The sequence below is a fragment of the Vigna angularis genome, chromosome 3 (assembly GCF_016808095.1).
Source record: "Vigna angularis cultivar LongXiaoDou No.4 chromosome 3, ASM1680809v1, whole genome shotgun sequence".
Taxonomy (NCBI): Eukaryota; Viridiplantae; Streptophyta; class Magnoliopsida; order Fabales; family Fabaceae; genus Vigna; species Vigna angularis.
The window spans coordinates 10,634,342-10,649,919 of record NC_068972.1 but is presented as its reverse complement, the minus strand read 5'-3'; the positions used below and the strand labels follow the sequence as shown (position 1 = coordinate 10,649,919).

The 15,578-nt window shown below is 33.1% G+C and overlaps 2 protein-coding genes across 3 annotated transcripts; one reads left to right on the top strand and one right to left on the bottom strand.

The window, feature by feature from the left end:
• Positions 1-4,337: 4,337 nt before the first annotated feature.
• LOC108321964 (glycine-rich cell wall structural protein 2) lies at positions 4,338-4,817 on the top strand. Its single transcript, XM_017553888.1, has one exon. It carries the CDS (start codon positions 4,338-4,340, stop codon positions 4,815-4,817), a length of 480 nt encoding a protein of 159 aa, XP_017409377.1.
• A 1,229-nt stretch (positions 4,818-6,046) lies between these two features.
• Positions 6,047-14,143, bottom strand: LOC108321991 (protein BTR1). 2 transcript variants are annotated; one of them, XM_017553924.2, is made up of 9 exons: positions 13,692-14,143; positions 13,600-13,614; positions 12,349-12,587; positions 12,156-12,262; positions 11,639-11,832; positions 8,243-8,367; positions 6,900-6,995; positions 6,752-6,813; positions 6,047-6,626 (listed from the first exon to the last, which is right to left on the bottom strand). In XM_017553924.2, exons 1-9 carry the CDS (start codon positions 13,777-13,779, stop codon positions 6,530-6,532), a joined length of 1,023 nt encoding a protein of 340 aa, XP_017409413.2. In that variant the 5' UTR covers positions 13,780-14,143; the 3' UTR covers positions 6,047-6,529. The 2 variants fall into 2 exon arrangements, with proteins under 2 accessions (XP_017409413.2, XP_017409414.2); XM_017553925.2 differs by lacking the exon at positions 13,600-13,614.
• Between the last annotated feature and the right edge of the window lie 1,435 nt (positions 14,144-15,578).

Genomic DNA, 15,578 nt, shown 5'->3' with positions numbered 1-15,578 from the left:
AGGTGAATCCTCTTACCAGTCTATGTCTAAATTCTAAGACTATAGACAAGGACCTCCCTCTACTCTCACCACTCACACCGTCCTCCTCTATTTCAGCATGAACAGTGCTTTGAGTGTAGGGATAGACGTACCATTTCAAAGCTCCATACAGTTATACAAGACAACAACAACCCCTACAACCACTTCCAAATCATCTCACCCTGAGATGTCCAATTCATACTCCAATACATCATTATAGTTCACAATCATATTCTTTCCAACCACCCAAGCCTCATACATAAACGTACATAAAAATCTGTTAAGCAAACAACATCAATCAATCCAAACCGGAGAAGAAAAGAGTGAAACCCACTTGGTCTGGTTGCACAGCGCACCTGATTCGCCTTGCGAATTATTTAACAGGGAGCACCACTGTTTGACCATTCGCACAGCGCACCTCTCTCGCATAGCGAGAGGTTCAAACAGAGAGCACCACCTAGGGAGGACTCGCTATGCGCCCATCTCGCTCTTTGAATTAAAAAGACAGTAGTTCTAGACCACCATCAGTCGCATAGCGACAGGATTCGCCAAGCGAATCCACAAATAGAGAGCAACACCATCTGGTCACTCGCATAGCGCACCAACTCGCACAACGAGTAACTCAAACAGTGAGCACTCTATACAGGGTCTCGCTATGCGAGACAACTCGCATAACGAGTCTGCATAACGCAATTCTGCAGAATTATGCAACTCACACACCCTTTACCACTTCTAGTTATTTTCCCCAACTTCTAACACTCTCAATTCCTGTATTACACCTAATTAAACTTGTTTAGATGATTATAAACGTTCCTATTACAATTCTAAAGTGATTTAGACTCAATTTCTACTCTAGAACACTAAAATCAACAACTTATGGACTCAAATCCAATTCTAATACTTGTAACTCGTTTTAGTCCAGTTTTATGATCCTAACCAGTCACAATTGACTTGCCTAAGAAGTCTCAACAGTCCCATCGTGCCCAGAACCCCTACTTCCCAAATTCACTATCTCACTTCCTCTCAAAGTGTCCTCAATTCCTTCAAAATTTCTAAACTGTTTATCCAACTACCATCACCACAGAATTCTTACCCCACACCTTCCTTGCCAGCCCAATTGGTCATCGGAGAAGAGTCCAATGTCTAAACGCATCAGACTCACCGTTGGCGCTAGCACATATGACTAGTCACAACTGACTAGATCATACCAGGGCTGCTCTATGATCAGGGATGTGTCAACTCAGGTTTTTAAGATTCTTCTATCCTACCAACAACGTACTCTCAACAAGTCACCATTGATTTATCTAAGTCGTCCAAACTGTCTTATAGTATTCTAGACTCCAATTGCCCAATTTCCATACCTCACTTCTCCTCACAATAAGCTAAAACCGTACTTGTACACCTAATTACTATCCATATTACCGTTATTACAGAATTCTTACTCCAAACCTTTCCAACAAAATCAAGTACAGGCCAACAAACTCATCCAAGTCAAATAATAATCAGTAAGACAAATCATAATTTATCAAACATGCACATCATACAGCTCCAAAAAAATATAACTAGCTCCCCTTATCTGGAAAACTTTACAGCACAGCTTACAGTACCGTTCCCTACAGCACCTCACACAGCAAGGGCACAACCCCACTCTACAAATCACCCAAATGGCGATAGAAACAACTCTTAGAACTAGGATGAACAGAGGAAAAACGTAAAGAAGGGTACACTAGGCACATGCAACTTGCCCTAGGTCCCAAACAGCGAAGAACAGTGAAGAACTACTTACCCGCTGAAGAATAAGAATCTATTCGAATGGTTGCAAAGGTCTCTACGACGCGGTCACCTGAGCACCCCTAATCAACAATGAAACGGTGGAAATTGGTGAGGAGGTAGAGAAAAGGTAGAGAAAGTAGAGGGACAAGCTTTTTAGAGAGATAATGAGAAGGTGAGATAATGGGACTTAAATCTAAAGTACTTTCTAAGGTCATGGTGCCCTTAATCTTACGGGCCTGGCTGCCTCTCATAAGGCCCCACCACTCTTGGTCCATCTTTCATGTCTTCACATCATTTGATTTTATTATCAATATATAAGATAATATAATTATTATTTTGCTTTTGATTTTCAACTTATCAATTCTTTCTTCATTCAATAAACTAGTTGAGTTTTCTGATTGAAAGTGCTTGAAGATAAAATAAACAAGTTGATCAATAAATCAGATATAAAAAAATAAAAGAAACAATAACATTATTTTTCACAACAAAAATCAAATAACAAAAGATTATTGAATAAAATAAAATAAAATAATAGAAAATCAATTAAAAAAATTTAAATTGATATGGTAATGAAAATTTAATTAAACCTAAAATAATACAGATATTATTTACATGTTAAACATAGTCTTTTATTATAAGCTCCATTTATTTTGTAAATTCCATGAACTAACAATAATTTTATTAAATAATATATATAACAAATAAAAACAAAATGATGTTGAATTTGGACTAAACTAATCTTGATGACAATAATACAATTCACAAAAAATTACAAGTGAAAGCCATTTAGATGGCAGTGCAAAATTTACAAAAATGTAAGATATAAGTGAGTTTTTGTAGAAATTCCGATCTCTGGCTAGATGAATTCAATAGATGGCAATGCAAAATAAAAGATGTTTTGAATGGTGTAATGATTGAGGGCAGAGTGCGATACAGAAGGCAATGAAAGCCTTAAACTACAGTGCCTTTCTAAGTCTAAAAGGTAGGTTTCATTAAAGTACATAAACCCACCCAAAGATTAACTAGTGTAGGATGAATGAAAGAGGGAATAAAATCCTATCCATAATTATTTACATTCAAAATTAAACTTAGTATATTAATCATTTATCAACTTAACTCGTTAGTTTTATTTAAGTTTAAATACTAATTTGATCATGTTTATTTTTTCTATCAAGTCTTATTTTTTATTAATTTTGTTTAATTTAGTTATTTTTTTGTGTATGAAGAAGTTATCTCACATTTTAATTCTTGATATTTTGTTTTCTTTTTTAAATTTTATATTTTTTAGTTTAAAAAAAATATTTACATGTCAAGTCATTATTACTTTATGCAACGGTCTTATATTTAAATCAGTCTCAATTTTAATTAATTTTGTTCAATTCAATCTTAACTTTTTTAAATAAAACACATTTTTTCTTTTTCATATTAAATCTACATTTAATTTTTAAATAAATATTATATTGATATTTTTATTAAAATTTATAGTTTTATTAAATATTTCTAGATTTATTTTTAAGTCAATTTTAACTATATCATTAGAATATAATGATTAGATTTATTTTTAATTTTTGTTACTTTTAAAAAGAAGTTAGAGTTAGCTTAAAATTATGTTAGACTACATTCAATATATAAGGTTAATTTTTCATTAACTATAACCCTATTTTTTTACATGTAGCAAAAATAAAACATAAATCTAATAATTATATTTTTTCTATTTACTTTAATTAATTTTTCATAAATATATAGATATTATATGATTTCAATAATATTCAACATAAACATTTTCTTATCAAATAAAAAGGTTAATTCATATAATTTTATTTTGCCAATCTCATTTAAAAAATAGTTTTTGTTTTGGAATTTTATATCACGAATAAAAGAAGTATCGAAAATTATTCAATAAAGATACTTCAAAAAATATTATTCAATGAAATAAAAGGTTTATCTGTATTTAAGTTTTGTTAAAGAATTTCCTGTAATTTATGGATTTTATGTGGGTTTTGATGTGTGAACATGTTGACGAAAAGGGACGCGGCTTGTTGGCTTCATCAACTCCACTCCCACAACTTAAAACCACCAAAGTTAAGTCAAAAGTGGAACTAAATTAGTAATGAGTTCATATGTTTCTTTTTTTATTGTATTAATTAATTTCTGTGATGGATATTATAAGGAGTAAATTATGTTGAATTTTATGAAAGAAGGAATTTCATAGTGTGCTTTTAAAGTATTTGACTGAAAAATTAGAATATATATGACAGAGATGGCAGAGAGATTCCAGTGGTGGAAGTGGGAGTGGAAGTGCAATGGCGGCAGCACTATAAGGAATCCTCTGCAACACGTTACATAAAAATAATGATGAGATACATGTAATGCAATAGTAACTGGTTAGGTGTTAAGCAAAGGAAGCTGCTAGAAAAAGATTTACCTTTTTTCTACATTGCAAACTCTATATATACCCTTTTCGTGCCTCAAACTCCTTACGTTCCAATCAGAATAAACCATCACATTTCTCATTTTCACCATTCACAAAAGTTGATAAGCTGATCATGGCAAGCTCCAAGGTCTTGGGGGTTGCTTTCATTGCTTTGTTCGTTCTCGACCTTGCATTTGCTGCCAGAGTCCCAGAGGGGTTTTTTGCCGGAAGGGGTGGCGGTGGAGGTGGTGGTGGCGGAGGTGGGGGTGGCGGCGGTGGTATTGGACGTGGTTCTGGGTATGGATCAGGGTATGGCTCAGGTGGGGGTGAAGGGTTTGGCGGAGGAATAGGAGGAAGTGGTGGCGGCGGTGGAAGAGGAGGAGGTGGTGGCGGCGGGGGAGGAACGGGTGGTTCTGGGTATGGGTCCGGATCAGGGTATGGATACGGGTCCGGGTCTGGCTCCGGGATTGGTGGAGGAGGAGGAGGTGGAGGTGGAGGAGGTGGTGGTGGAGGTGGCGGAGGAGGTAGCAATGGAGGTTCTGGGTATGGAAGTGGATCGGGGTATGGTTATGGATCGGGTTGGGGTGGAGGAGGAAATAATGAGCTCCCTTAAACTAAAATGATTTTGCTTTATATGATATAATATAATAGTTATTGACATGTTACATGTGATTTCCAGAAATAAATTGCAGTTTGATCACTTTGGTGATGGATGCTGCTTCTTGCTTGTCTGGTAGATGATATTAGACAGATTTCATAATTAGTTGGGTCTCACTATTATGTAACATTTTATAACTCTAGGTCCAATTACAAATAATTTAAAATTTTGTAATTATAATTCTGATGCTTTATGTGGTTATGCCAAACGTGGAAAGTACGTTTATATAGACAAACTATATAATTGCGTACAGCAGTATGGTTGCATTGGCATGGATAATGTAATATATTTTCGTAATGAAAATAAATCATGTTTATCTTCTTGAAACAATATTCCTCAATCAAGCTTCATGAATTATTATCTACTTAGTTAATTATAATCTTAACAAAACTTCTTATCCAACTAGATTCGACTATCAAAGCTATCATTTAAAGTTAATAACCTAATTATTACAACTTCTAATATTTAATAAGATTTGTTAATTCTCGATACTGTTATAGCTTCAAATACTGTCAAATTATTCTTCATCAAACTGAAAATTTATTTTTACTTTGTATGAGGCAATATTCCTTCCTTAGTTTACTACAAACTAAAATACACGCACTGATCATTTTATCTTAAGCACAAGACTTTCTTTTTTGCATTTACAAACCAATCTTTTACTTCACTAGGATCATAAGCATATATCATATTCCATCTGAGAAGCAGAAGTGAAAGTAATGCATGACTGTTCTGTCTCTGTATTTGTATTATATAGTAGAAAAACAAATGGTCTAGACTTAACAAGTAGAGACTTCACTATATAATGTTCTGTTATCACTATTTTCTTTCCACAACTAAGAGAGTAACGTTTACCCTTAATATTTTGAAGACCAAAGAAAGATCCGGGATGATGATTAACTTTTTCAAAAGAATAAACATGGATAATCAATGCATAAAAAATAAGACAATGAATAATAGCTTATGCAGAAAATCTTAGTTGCATAACAACAAACCTTTAAAAATATTTGACGGGTTAGTTTTATTTTAAGAAAAGAACATAATGCTTTTGTCGGTGCACTTTCGAAGAAAACTGTACAAATACAAACATGCAATTAAAAAAGAATCAGCATAACCTGTTGCAAATGCATCAACACTGATGCAGTTTAAGAAAGAAACGACTTTATTTAGCTAAAGAGAGCATCTGAAGTCGAAAAACTGCTATTGAAATATTCTAATGCATAGCGTCTAGTAAATCGTCAACTTTAGAAACACAATTCGGGCTTGGGGTTCTAACAACTCACAAGTGAATTCTTGATTCTCAAATGCTATCACAAAATAATTTTCAAATCCTATCTCAGGCTAGTGATTGAGGATACAGATCATATAAGACATTAGCACCTGTTGACTTACAAAAAAAAAGAATTTAGTTCTAAATACTACAATTTGGAAATGAGCGTGAACTTTCCAATCGAACTTGTCTGTTGATGGGGTTTGAGAAGAAATTCTATAAGACCGCTCTCAATTCAAGAAAAAAAATTCCTGCCCTCTCCCGCTACAATAAAGACCTCCAAAGGTATATCATGTGATGATAATTTATGTAAACAAATCCCAAAATTCAGCAAATGTATAAGCAATTAGCAAGCAGATTCACTAAGCATCTAATAGCAGACAAGTGCACTTGCAAACTACTCAATCACCCTCTCACTAGCATAAGCAACCTTCTGCAATATCATAGTTTCAGCTGTACGAATAGCTCTCTGGGCTCCTGTTATGGTAACCTTCCTGTAATTAAAAAGCACACACGTATAAAATATTTACAGTTAAAGATATTTTGTCAGGCATTTGGTTAATAATTTGTTATACTAGGATATGAAGCAAAGAAAAATCTTGCGTGAACAAATTCCCACCTATCAGTTGTTCCAGAAATGTAATCACCTCTATCTGATATCTTTATCCTCGCCCCACTAACCTGAAAAAGAGCAGACGTTACCCAAGTTAATATATTGTATTAGTAATCACAATAAATACATAGGAATGCTGTTAGGCGTAACAAACCTGACTAATTTCCATAATATTCCTTCCACCACGACCAACAACCAATCCTATATGCTCATCTGCAACACCCATGGTCACCGAGTTACTCCGCTCCTCCTGGAATAGAAGAAAATGTAAGTCAAACTGACAAAGCAAATCACTGCATGAGGATGCGAGGATTTAAAGTTAATCTCATTCACCACTGATTATATATAAAATCTCACGATTACATGTTGATTAAGGAAAAAATAATATAGATATTGTAAGAAAAGTGAGCCAAATATGGTAACAGATCTCTCAAGCTTGAGATTCAATAATTTTTTCTATTTGACAAACTATTTTATGTTTACGATTTTAATATTGTTATTATGTTTATTTTCAAGTCTCATAAAGTAGTATTTGCATATATTTGTAAGATTTTACACACACCGATAGAAACTGGTGTCTGAACTAAAGACAGAATAGGGACGAAATCCCCAATCTACAGAAAAGAGCACACACTGCACAACAGTTTAAAGTCTGCAGTTCCTAATGCCCAAAGGACTTTATTCTCTCAATTGACAGCATAAAATCCCTCAAACCTCTTCCTATTTATATACAGCTACCGGTCTGCTAACATAAAATCACTCTTAAAGGGACTAATCAATTACAGGGCCACTCCCATTCTTTCTAACATAACCCCTGGTATTTTTTTACCAACTAACCTAACTAACTGCACACACACCTGCATACTCATGCAAACCAAACAGGTCCAAAATCGCCTGAAATGTTGGACTGATAGGTTCAACTAATTGAACTGTCAAAGCATCCTAACTTCGAACAAGGTTAGCCTTTTAACTAATGTTGATCAAAAACCATATATAGCTAGATTAAAATCACAATTTCTAGCATAGTGAAATAAATTTTGACTTGATTCTTGGCTTTTGTTTTAGCATATAGTCAACTCTGGAGTCCTATTGCAAAGGCTTAATTAAATACGCTATAATCCTTGCACACATACTATTTTTGTTTTTTGTCCATACAAACTTTTGGTCCATCATGTTAGTATCTGTGGAGAAAACCTGTTGTAGCAGACAGAGTTCCATCGTTAATGGCAGCAAGTGCCACATCATCAAACGATGTCATCAAGTGCCACATCACAAAAATGGCATGTCATTAAAAATGTTACGTGAATATCACGTTTTTTAAAGTGTCATGTCATCATGGATTTAAAAAGAAAAAATTGACATATTCACAAGGATTACAAACAAATTAATATAATTTAAAATCTTTAATTGTTCTTTGTGTGTGTGTGTGTCTGAAAACTTGGCAACTTACAACATGAAAAACTTCAAACAAGATTAAATCAATGGTAAGTGAAGAACCTTGCTATTCTGGAACTTAGCTCCGGCACCATTTGGTCTGTAATTCACTGCATTGTATGCAGGTGGTGCAACAGATGGAAGCACATATGTGTATGGAACACCCTGATAACCCGAGAAGTATACACCTGATGTTTAAGTTAAATAAATTTTAATTAGGATCAAACTCATCAATTATGATTCCTTACAAAACACAACTACTTATACAAAGCACGGCATTTTAAATCTTAATTTAACTGCCATAAAATAGAGAACCTGGCTTTAAAATAAAAATTACCAAAAAAAATTAAAATGAGCATATTTGAAGTATACTTTCTACTCTACTGTAGCTTTGTTAGAGATATCCATGATTGCATATTGCTGCTTTGTTTCAATAAATTCCATTGTTAGAGATATAATCCAGAATTGAGCGTCAACCCAACAGGCTAAGCACTTGGTTGAATTGGACAGTTGATTCTTACATGATATCAAAGAATCTGACTAGGATGAAGTGACCAATATATCCTTGCCAATCTCAGTATGTATAATTAAACTAATTTTCAGAACTAAGTGGAATTTACATTGACCACAATTCAGGCCAAGAGGCAATATATGAAGATTAATAATTTAATGTGAACAATGCATGACTCACCTTATCAAAGTTACAGATTATCTAATTTACAAGACCAATTCACTAGAACGAGGTACAGCAAAACAACAAACGGGAAGAACTTGCCTCATTATAGAAAAAAAAAACTATTTCTTTTCATACGGTTCCTTAGAGAGAAAATCAATTAGGAAACCAACTCACATATCAGGAAAGAGCATCGTGTTAAAAATTGCAATAAGAAACAAAAAAACCGTTTTTCCTGCAAAACATTTATGCAATAAATATAAATAATAATAATGCTACCAAGAAAATCTATGACTTAAATATGGAAATGATGACTTCCAAATCATGGTTGTTCGGATCCAAGCCACACAGAGCATAGTTAGTATGTGCACTAAGTGAAGCAAGATACATATTTAAAGGAGCATACAATTCAAGCAAATTAGGCAGTACTCTTCTAGCTAAATACAAGATTAAAGCCGAATTCACAATCATTCAAAATTAAAACATGGATCTGATCTCAAACAGATACCAACAACAATGATACAACCCAGTACACAAAAAAAAGGATAGAAATTAAAACACATAATTTCGAACCAATACATAGCTTTTGACCTGAATAGGAATATTTTTATCTTCTTTACAAGCCTGAGTAGTTTTCCATACTATTCTAAAGCAACTGGCCAGTGACGCCATTTGCACCACAAGTTAAAAACTACATGATGAAAGGTGATATGAATGATTGGAAAGGTAATATAAAAGTAAGTAGCATTATTTACCATAAAAAATGCAAATATGTTATCAAGAAAATGTGCATGTACACCTATTGATTTAATAATATATAGAGAAAATATTCACATGTTATTACGGTTGACCTCAGTATAAGATGAAGAAATATCCTCAATTTATAGTATTGCTAAAAACAGTTAATAACAGAAATCTGAAAAATTATAGACTATGATATAATTTTTTTCATACTATCAGTTTAGACAATCATTATACACCATCAATCAAATTAATTACAGAGCATGAGAGAATTTAACTTTCATTTTATTAATTTTTAATTCACTGCACTTAAAGTTCCGTAACTTTATTTACAACGAGAAAATATACTGATGGTTTATTTTGGAATTATGTGAATACACACAGCAAGAAGTCAGTAGCATATATCTATGTGCATAATATATGCGCAAAGCAGTACAAGTGTGAATACACGCATCAAAGAATGATGTGAAATGTTTCGTATAAAAAGTATCTGACAAATTAGTGAGTATGAAGAATAAATGGAAAGTGAAGAGGTAATAATAAGTAAATAAGATTTAAAAAATCATTTCATTTCAAAACACGTCAATTTTTCATAATTACTCTCAAAGTTATGAAAATATGTGTGTGTGTGTGTGTGTATAGAGAGAGAGATTTTGATTACCCAAAGACAGACGGGGCACCAGTTTGGTCCTATAATGAAAAATGCACCAAAATAGTCCTCCAATGTCAACATTGATAAACAAATTTTTAGTATCATTTTCTAACATCAATTTTTTCCTTCAAAAGGAACAACTTGATGCAAACATTTCGTATTAGAATCTATTAGAAAACGAAATCAAAGGCTAGATATCTCTGTAGGAGCAAACTAGATTTCTATTGATTGATACACACACTAATAATTAAAATTGCAATACACATACACACACATCGACCATTTATACCAATTACTAAGCAATAACTATATGCATGCTTCAATATGAATGTACAGTTTTTTTTAATCAATATAGTCGATATTGGATGTCTCCAATTCCAGGAATGAATATAGCAGTAGGCATTAAAAAGACTATCTGATTACGTTATTAGATTTCCTTCATACTATTTCTCTCCAGTGAATAGTTTAAACCCATTTAGCAACACAGTTCATCACGTCCTCTTAAATTTTCTTCTCTTTCTAATAAATATTCCCTACAAATATCAGGTGCAGTACCAGTAAGAGCTTCTAACAAGTAACCAAAGATGCAGCCATTGGTGCAGAACTGACTAAAGAACTGGATAGATGCGGGGACATGACTTAAGCAGCTAGAGATAAAGTGGAAGCAGCAAATACTGAGTCGATAGGCAGTGTTCACCACTCAATGTTTGAACAGATTTAGCTCAATTCACAATTTTTACAATAGTTTGAATTATTCAAAGGTTTATGATTATAAAACCTGACTAGATCACCGAAGCTGGGTAGATGACCAGTTACAGGTTGAACTGGAGAGTACAGTGCAGTTTCTGAACTCTGAAGTAAGCATAATTTTGTCATTTACAATTTTCCCTACACAAGTCTTGCTCAGTAGTATCAAAAGGTATTCAAAATGTATTATGTTAGAATCTTCAAATGTTGTATTATAAAATAATATTTTGAAATTTCAAATGTTATATTATAAAATAATATGCTACTCAAAGTTGAAGAGGGGACATTCTCCCACCATGGCTATCCTTTAACCAAACAGGGAAGTAGAACGACAGATGGGTGCATCTCATTGATTCAAAACAAAAAAGGTAAAGTGTGCAAAAGCATAAACTAAACTAAGAAAAAATGAACATGATATGACAAGTCAAGTAAGGCCCCGTTTACTCTCTCCCTGGAACCAAGAAGACCACAATTGTATATTTCCATACATATAGAAAAACAGATGATAGAAGATATAGGGGTAATTTAGCATCAGCAATTACTTCCATCGTCCATATTAGGTTCTCCAAAATTAAATATACATGACGTAGTAGGAAATCCACAAATGGAAAACAGATATTGCATTATATGAACAAGTGTCACTAACCGGGATATGAAAATGGAGAATTCATGGACTGTGCATACTGGGGATCTTCAGCTAACTTAGAAACAATTAATTCAATTGCACGTATCTGTTCCTCGAGAGTTCCTGTCAGGGTAACTAGCCTATCGTTCTGTCCATAGTAATTATTATCTTGAGGAGATATCTTAATGCCAGCCTGAGAATCTTCAATAAATGATCTAATCAACGGAAAAAAAGTAAAAGCTAAGCTTTTTTATCTCAGTCTATAATAATGAATAACATTAAAACAGAGAAAGGTTCCAACAGTGAAAATAACAGTTGGCCTAACAAGAACTATTTCTTAGGAGGGCGCAGCAAGGGAAATAGAAGCTCAGGCAACAAAGAACCAGCCTCCATCCAGGAAATATAACCAGTTGAAATCAAGATATATCAGAATAGTAAATAAAAAAGGCTAGCATCAAAGACTACTTATATAGAACACATTTTACAAACATGGCAAACAAGTAGGCCTCATAAAGACAACAAAGAAGAGTGATGATACCTAATGGTTGCACCTCCCTTTCCGATTATTCCACCACATGAACCATTGGGAACAATAAGTTTCACTTTTGTTTTAGGCTCGGCATCATTTTCATCCTCACTATGAAGCTAATCACAGGTAGCAAAATAATTTCAGAAGCATGCAGGACATCTGTTCCTCAAACAACTAATAAAATCTACATCATAGAAATTACCTCACTGAGCAGCTTAGAAAGAATAAGTCCAACAGCTGTTAGTATTTCATTTATCGCACCAGATACCATGATAATCCTATCAGTAGTTCCAGGAAAGAATTCATGATTACGTGACAACTGGATTCGTGCTCCAGATTGTGTCTGAAACTCAGTGATAGTCGAACCGCCCTTTCCAATGACTGAACCAGCCGCAGAATTTGATACAAGAAACCTAATATATGTTGGCTTTTCCTCAGAATCTGAAAAACGTAAACATGAAATTAATAACAGAATTAATTTAAAACTTTTACATGCTCACAAATCAAAGTATAATTCATGCAGTAAGGAAAAACTTCTAATTCAAATATTAGAAAATGAGAGTAAAAAAAACACGCACGAGTCTTGGAAAAATTTTAATTACATAATTTCACGTAAGCATTTTACAAATCACACTAATATAGTTTTTCAGTGAATATACAACAAGGGAAGAGCACATACTTTCACACTTATTTAATTTAAATAAGCAGCTTTAAGATACTCGAACAAAGGATGGGAAAGTTCCTTTGTCTCTCATACTCAGAAACACGTGTCGGTAATGATTTCAATTTTCTAACGTGATAATTCACATAAGCAGTCCATAACATAATCACTTCTCCGAAATTTATATTAAAACACAATTTATCTCAGCGTAAGAAAGGATGCTTCCCTTCGACCCTAACTGAAAAACAAAATTGAGACAAACTCGATTCTGAATTCTCTCCACCGATACCACACAGAATCTTAGAAACTTTTTGGCAAAGCAACGACCAAAGCGAAATTTCAGACATCGTAACTGCATGCAGAATATGCCCCAAATTTATTGAAACTGAAATAATTCCCAACCTTTCTTGAATATAAATTGTTTTCGAAAAAGTTCTGTTAGCTTCAATGACATCAAAAGGACAAGAAATAGTATTCCCTCTACCTTGCTTGGTATCTCCAAAATTAAAAACCAAAGAAAAGAATAAAGACGGAATAATTACTCCACTCACAAACCATAATAATAACAATCATTCAATTACCAAAACAACAGAAGTTAAAAAAAAAAACGTAAAACCGAAAATCACATCCACACACGACACAATAACACTTCACTTCACTGATTTCGTAACAGGAAAAGAGAAACAAAATCTAAATCTAGCGTTAAACAGCACTGAAGCTCCATTGTTATGAATTAGGGTTGGGAATGAAGGCGTTGACCGTGGAATAGCTCGCCGACATTCAGTCACTAACCTACATTATTGTCCGCTGCAAAGAGCAAGGTTAAGCGAAACGAAAGAAGGAAAGCGATAGAGAGAGAAAACAGATCGGATCGGATCAGATACCTAGCGAAGGCGATTTTGGAGGAGGCGATGCAGCGTGCTTCCTCGGTCCCTCGGGAGAAGACACGTAGGAAGATTCCGTTGACTCCATTCTCCTTCTTCCTCAGCTTCTTCTACAACAACGACAATGGAAACCTCTTTCTCCTTCCCTGAGAAAGAGAGAGAGATAGAGATTATATACGATGAATGATTCAGAAAGAGAGCGAGAACAGGGAGCGCGAGTGTTTCATGTGAATGACGCAACGTGAGGATTGTGAATTATGAGAGAATTAAGGGAGTGGAAACGGAAGAGTGAGTGGGTGGAAGCGTAGAGAAGAGAAGAAGGTGCAGCAGTTCTGCTTGCTACATATCCAACGTGACCTTTGTCTCTCTCTCTATCTCTCTCTGCGTTGTTGTGTTGTGTATGTGTGTGATGTGTCAATGTGCGTGTTCTGAGGTGTGAGTCGGTGTATTCGGAACCGGATCCTACCCAGCACTCTCTAGCATTTTGTTAACCGTTGGATGAAATGTAATAAATGGTTTAGATTAAAATATTTTTCCTCTGATATTTTTAAAAGTTTTTATTTTCTTATAATTTAAAAAATACTTTAAATAAAAAAGGTATTTATTGAAAAATCAAACATTTAAGATATTAAAACTTCAAACATTTTAAGGCATAATATTAAATATGTACTATCTTTGAAAGAGTTTAACATTTAAAGAAAAAGAAGTCCTGAACTCTTATAGGAATATTTTTTAAAATGGAAAAATATGTTTTTCTGCATTTGAAATCTTTAAAATTTAATTTTAAAAAGGCCACAAATTATAAAAAATGATATTTATTTATAGTTTGATTAATTTTAAAACGTCTCATTTTATATCTCTTAAATGATTTTGATGATATTTTGATCTAACGGTGGAGAGGATATGGTGGAGGAGTGAAGAGAAAACCGGGTCGGTAATCCCTTGCTTCTATTTTCTATTCAGCGTTCATGCGCTAACTAATATTATTTCACGCCCCCACACCCTGTTACAGCATGACCTTGTTGGCCATGACTAGGGCGTAACCACTATTTTAATTATTGATAGTTTAAGTTTCAAAAAATATATTATTAAATGAGTTGGAAACACTATTAATGATATTAATTAATAATTATAATGAAATTGCCTTATTTGACTTACATACTTTATTCGAATTAATTAGCCACTTTATTATTTATCGTTAAAGTAAACTGGACAAAACATTATTAATCGTCAGTTTATCCAACCGTTTCAAAAAAACTGTCCTGATCTTGATTAGGGATGTCAAAAGATAAGTTTGGTTATTTAATTTAAACTTAATGTTAAGTTTTTGATAAATTTTGAAATAGTTTTCTATTAGATTTTTGTTAGATGATTGAATTTTTAAAATTGTAAAACCTTTTAAACAAGTTTCTACTATTAGATTTTTTTTCAACTGTGTGGGGGTAATACTTATTTTCTCCTATTATCCTATCTAAACATTGTCATATGTTATATGAATTAAATATTTTTATAATTCCAAAATTTAAAAAAATTCGTATTTAATTTAAATTTTGATATATTTTTATTTTTAAATTTTAAAGGTAAATAAATATAACTATTTTATTTTAAATGATAATAATTTTGTATAGCTGTTAAATGATGTTTTAAGATAAGCATTTGAACTGTAACATGTGAAATTATGTAAATAACTTAAAAACTCACTTCAAATATTATCTGACAAATAAAAAATATTAATGTATTTGAGTTACAACAAGTATATGTATTATTTTTTAAATTTTGAAACTAACCTCCACTAAAGTTTAACACAAGAAAATTTCAATTTCAATTTAAAGATTAAAAATATATTTAGAATTTGATGAGTTTAATAAAAAATACTTTTAGAGTTAA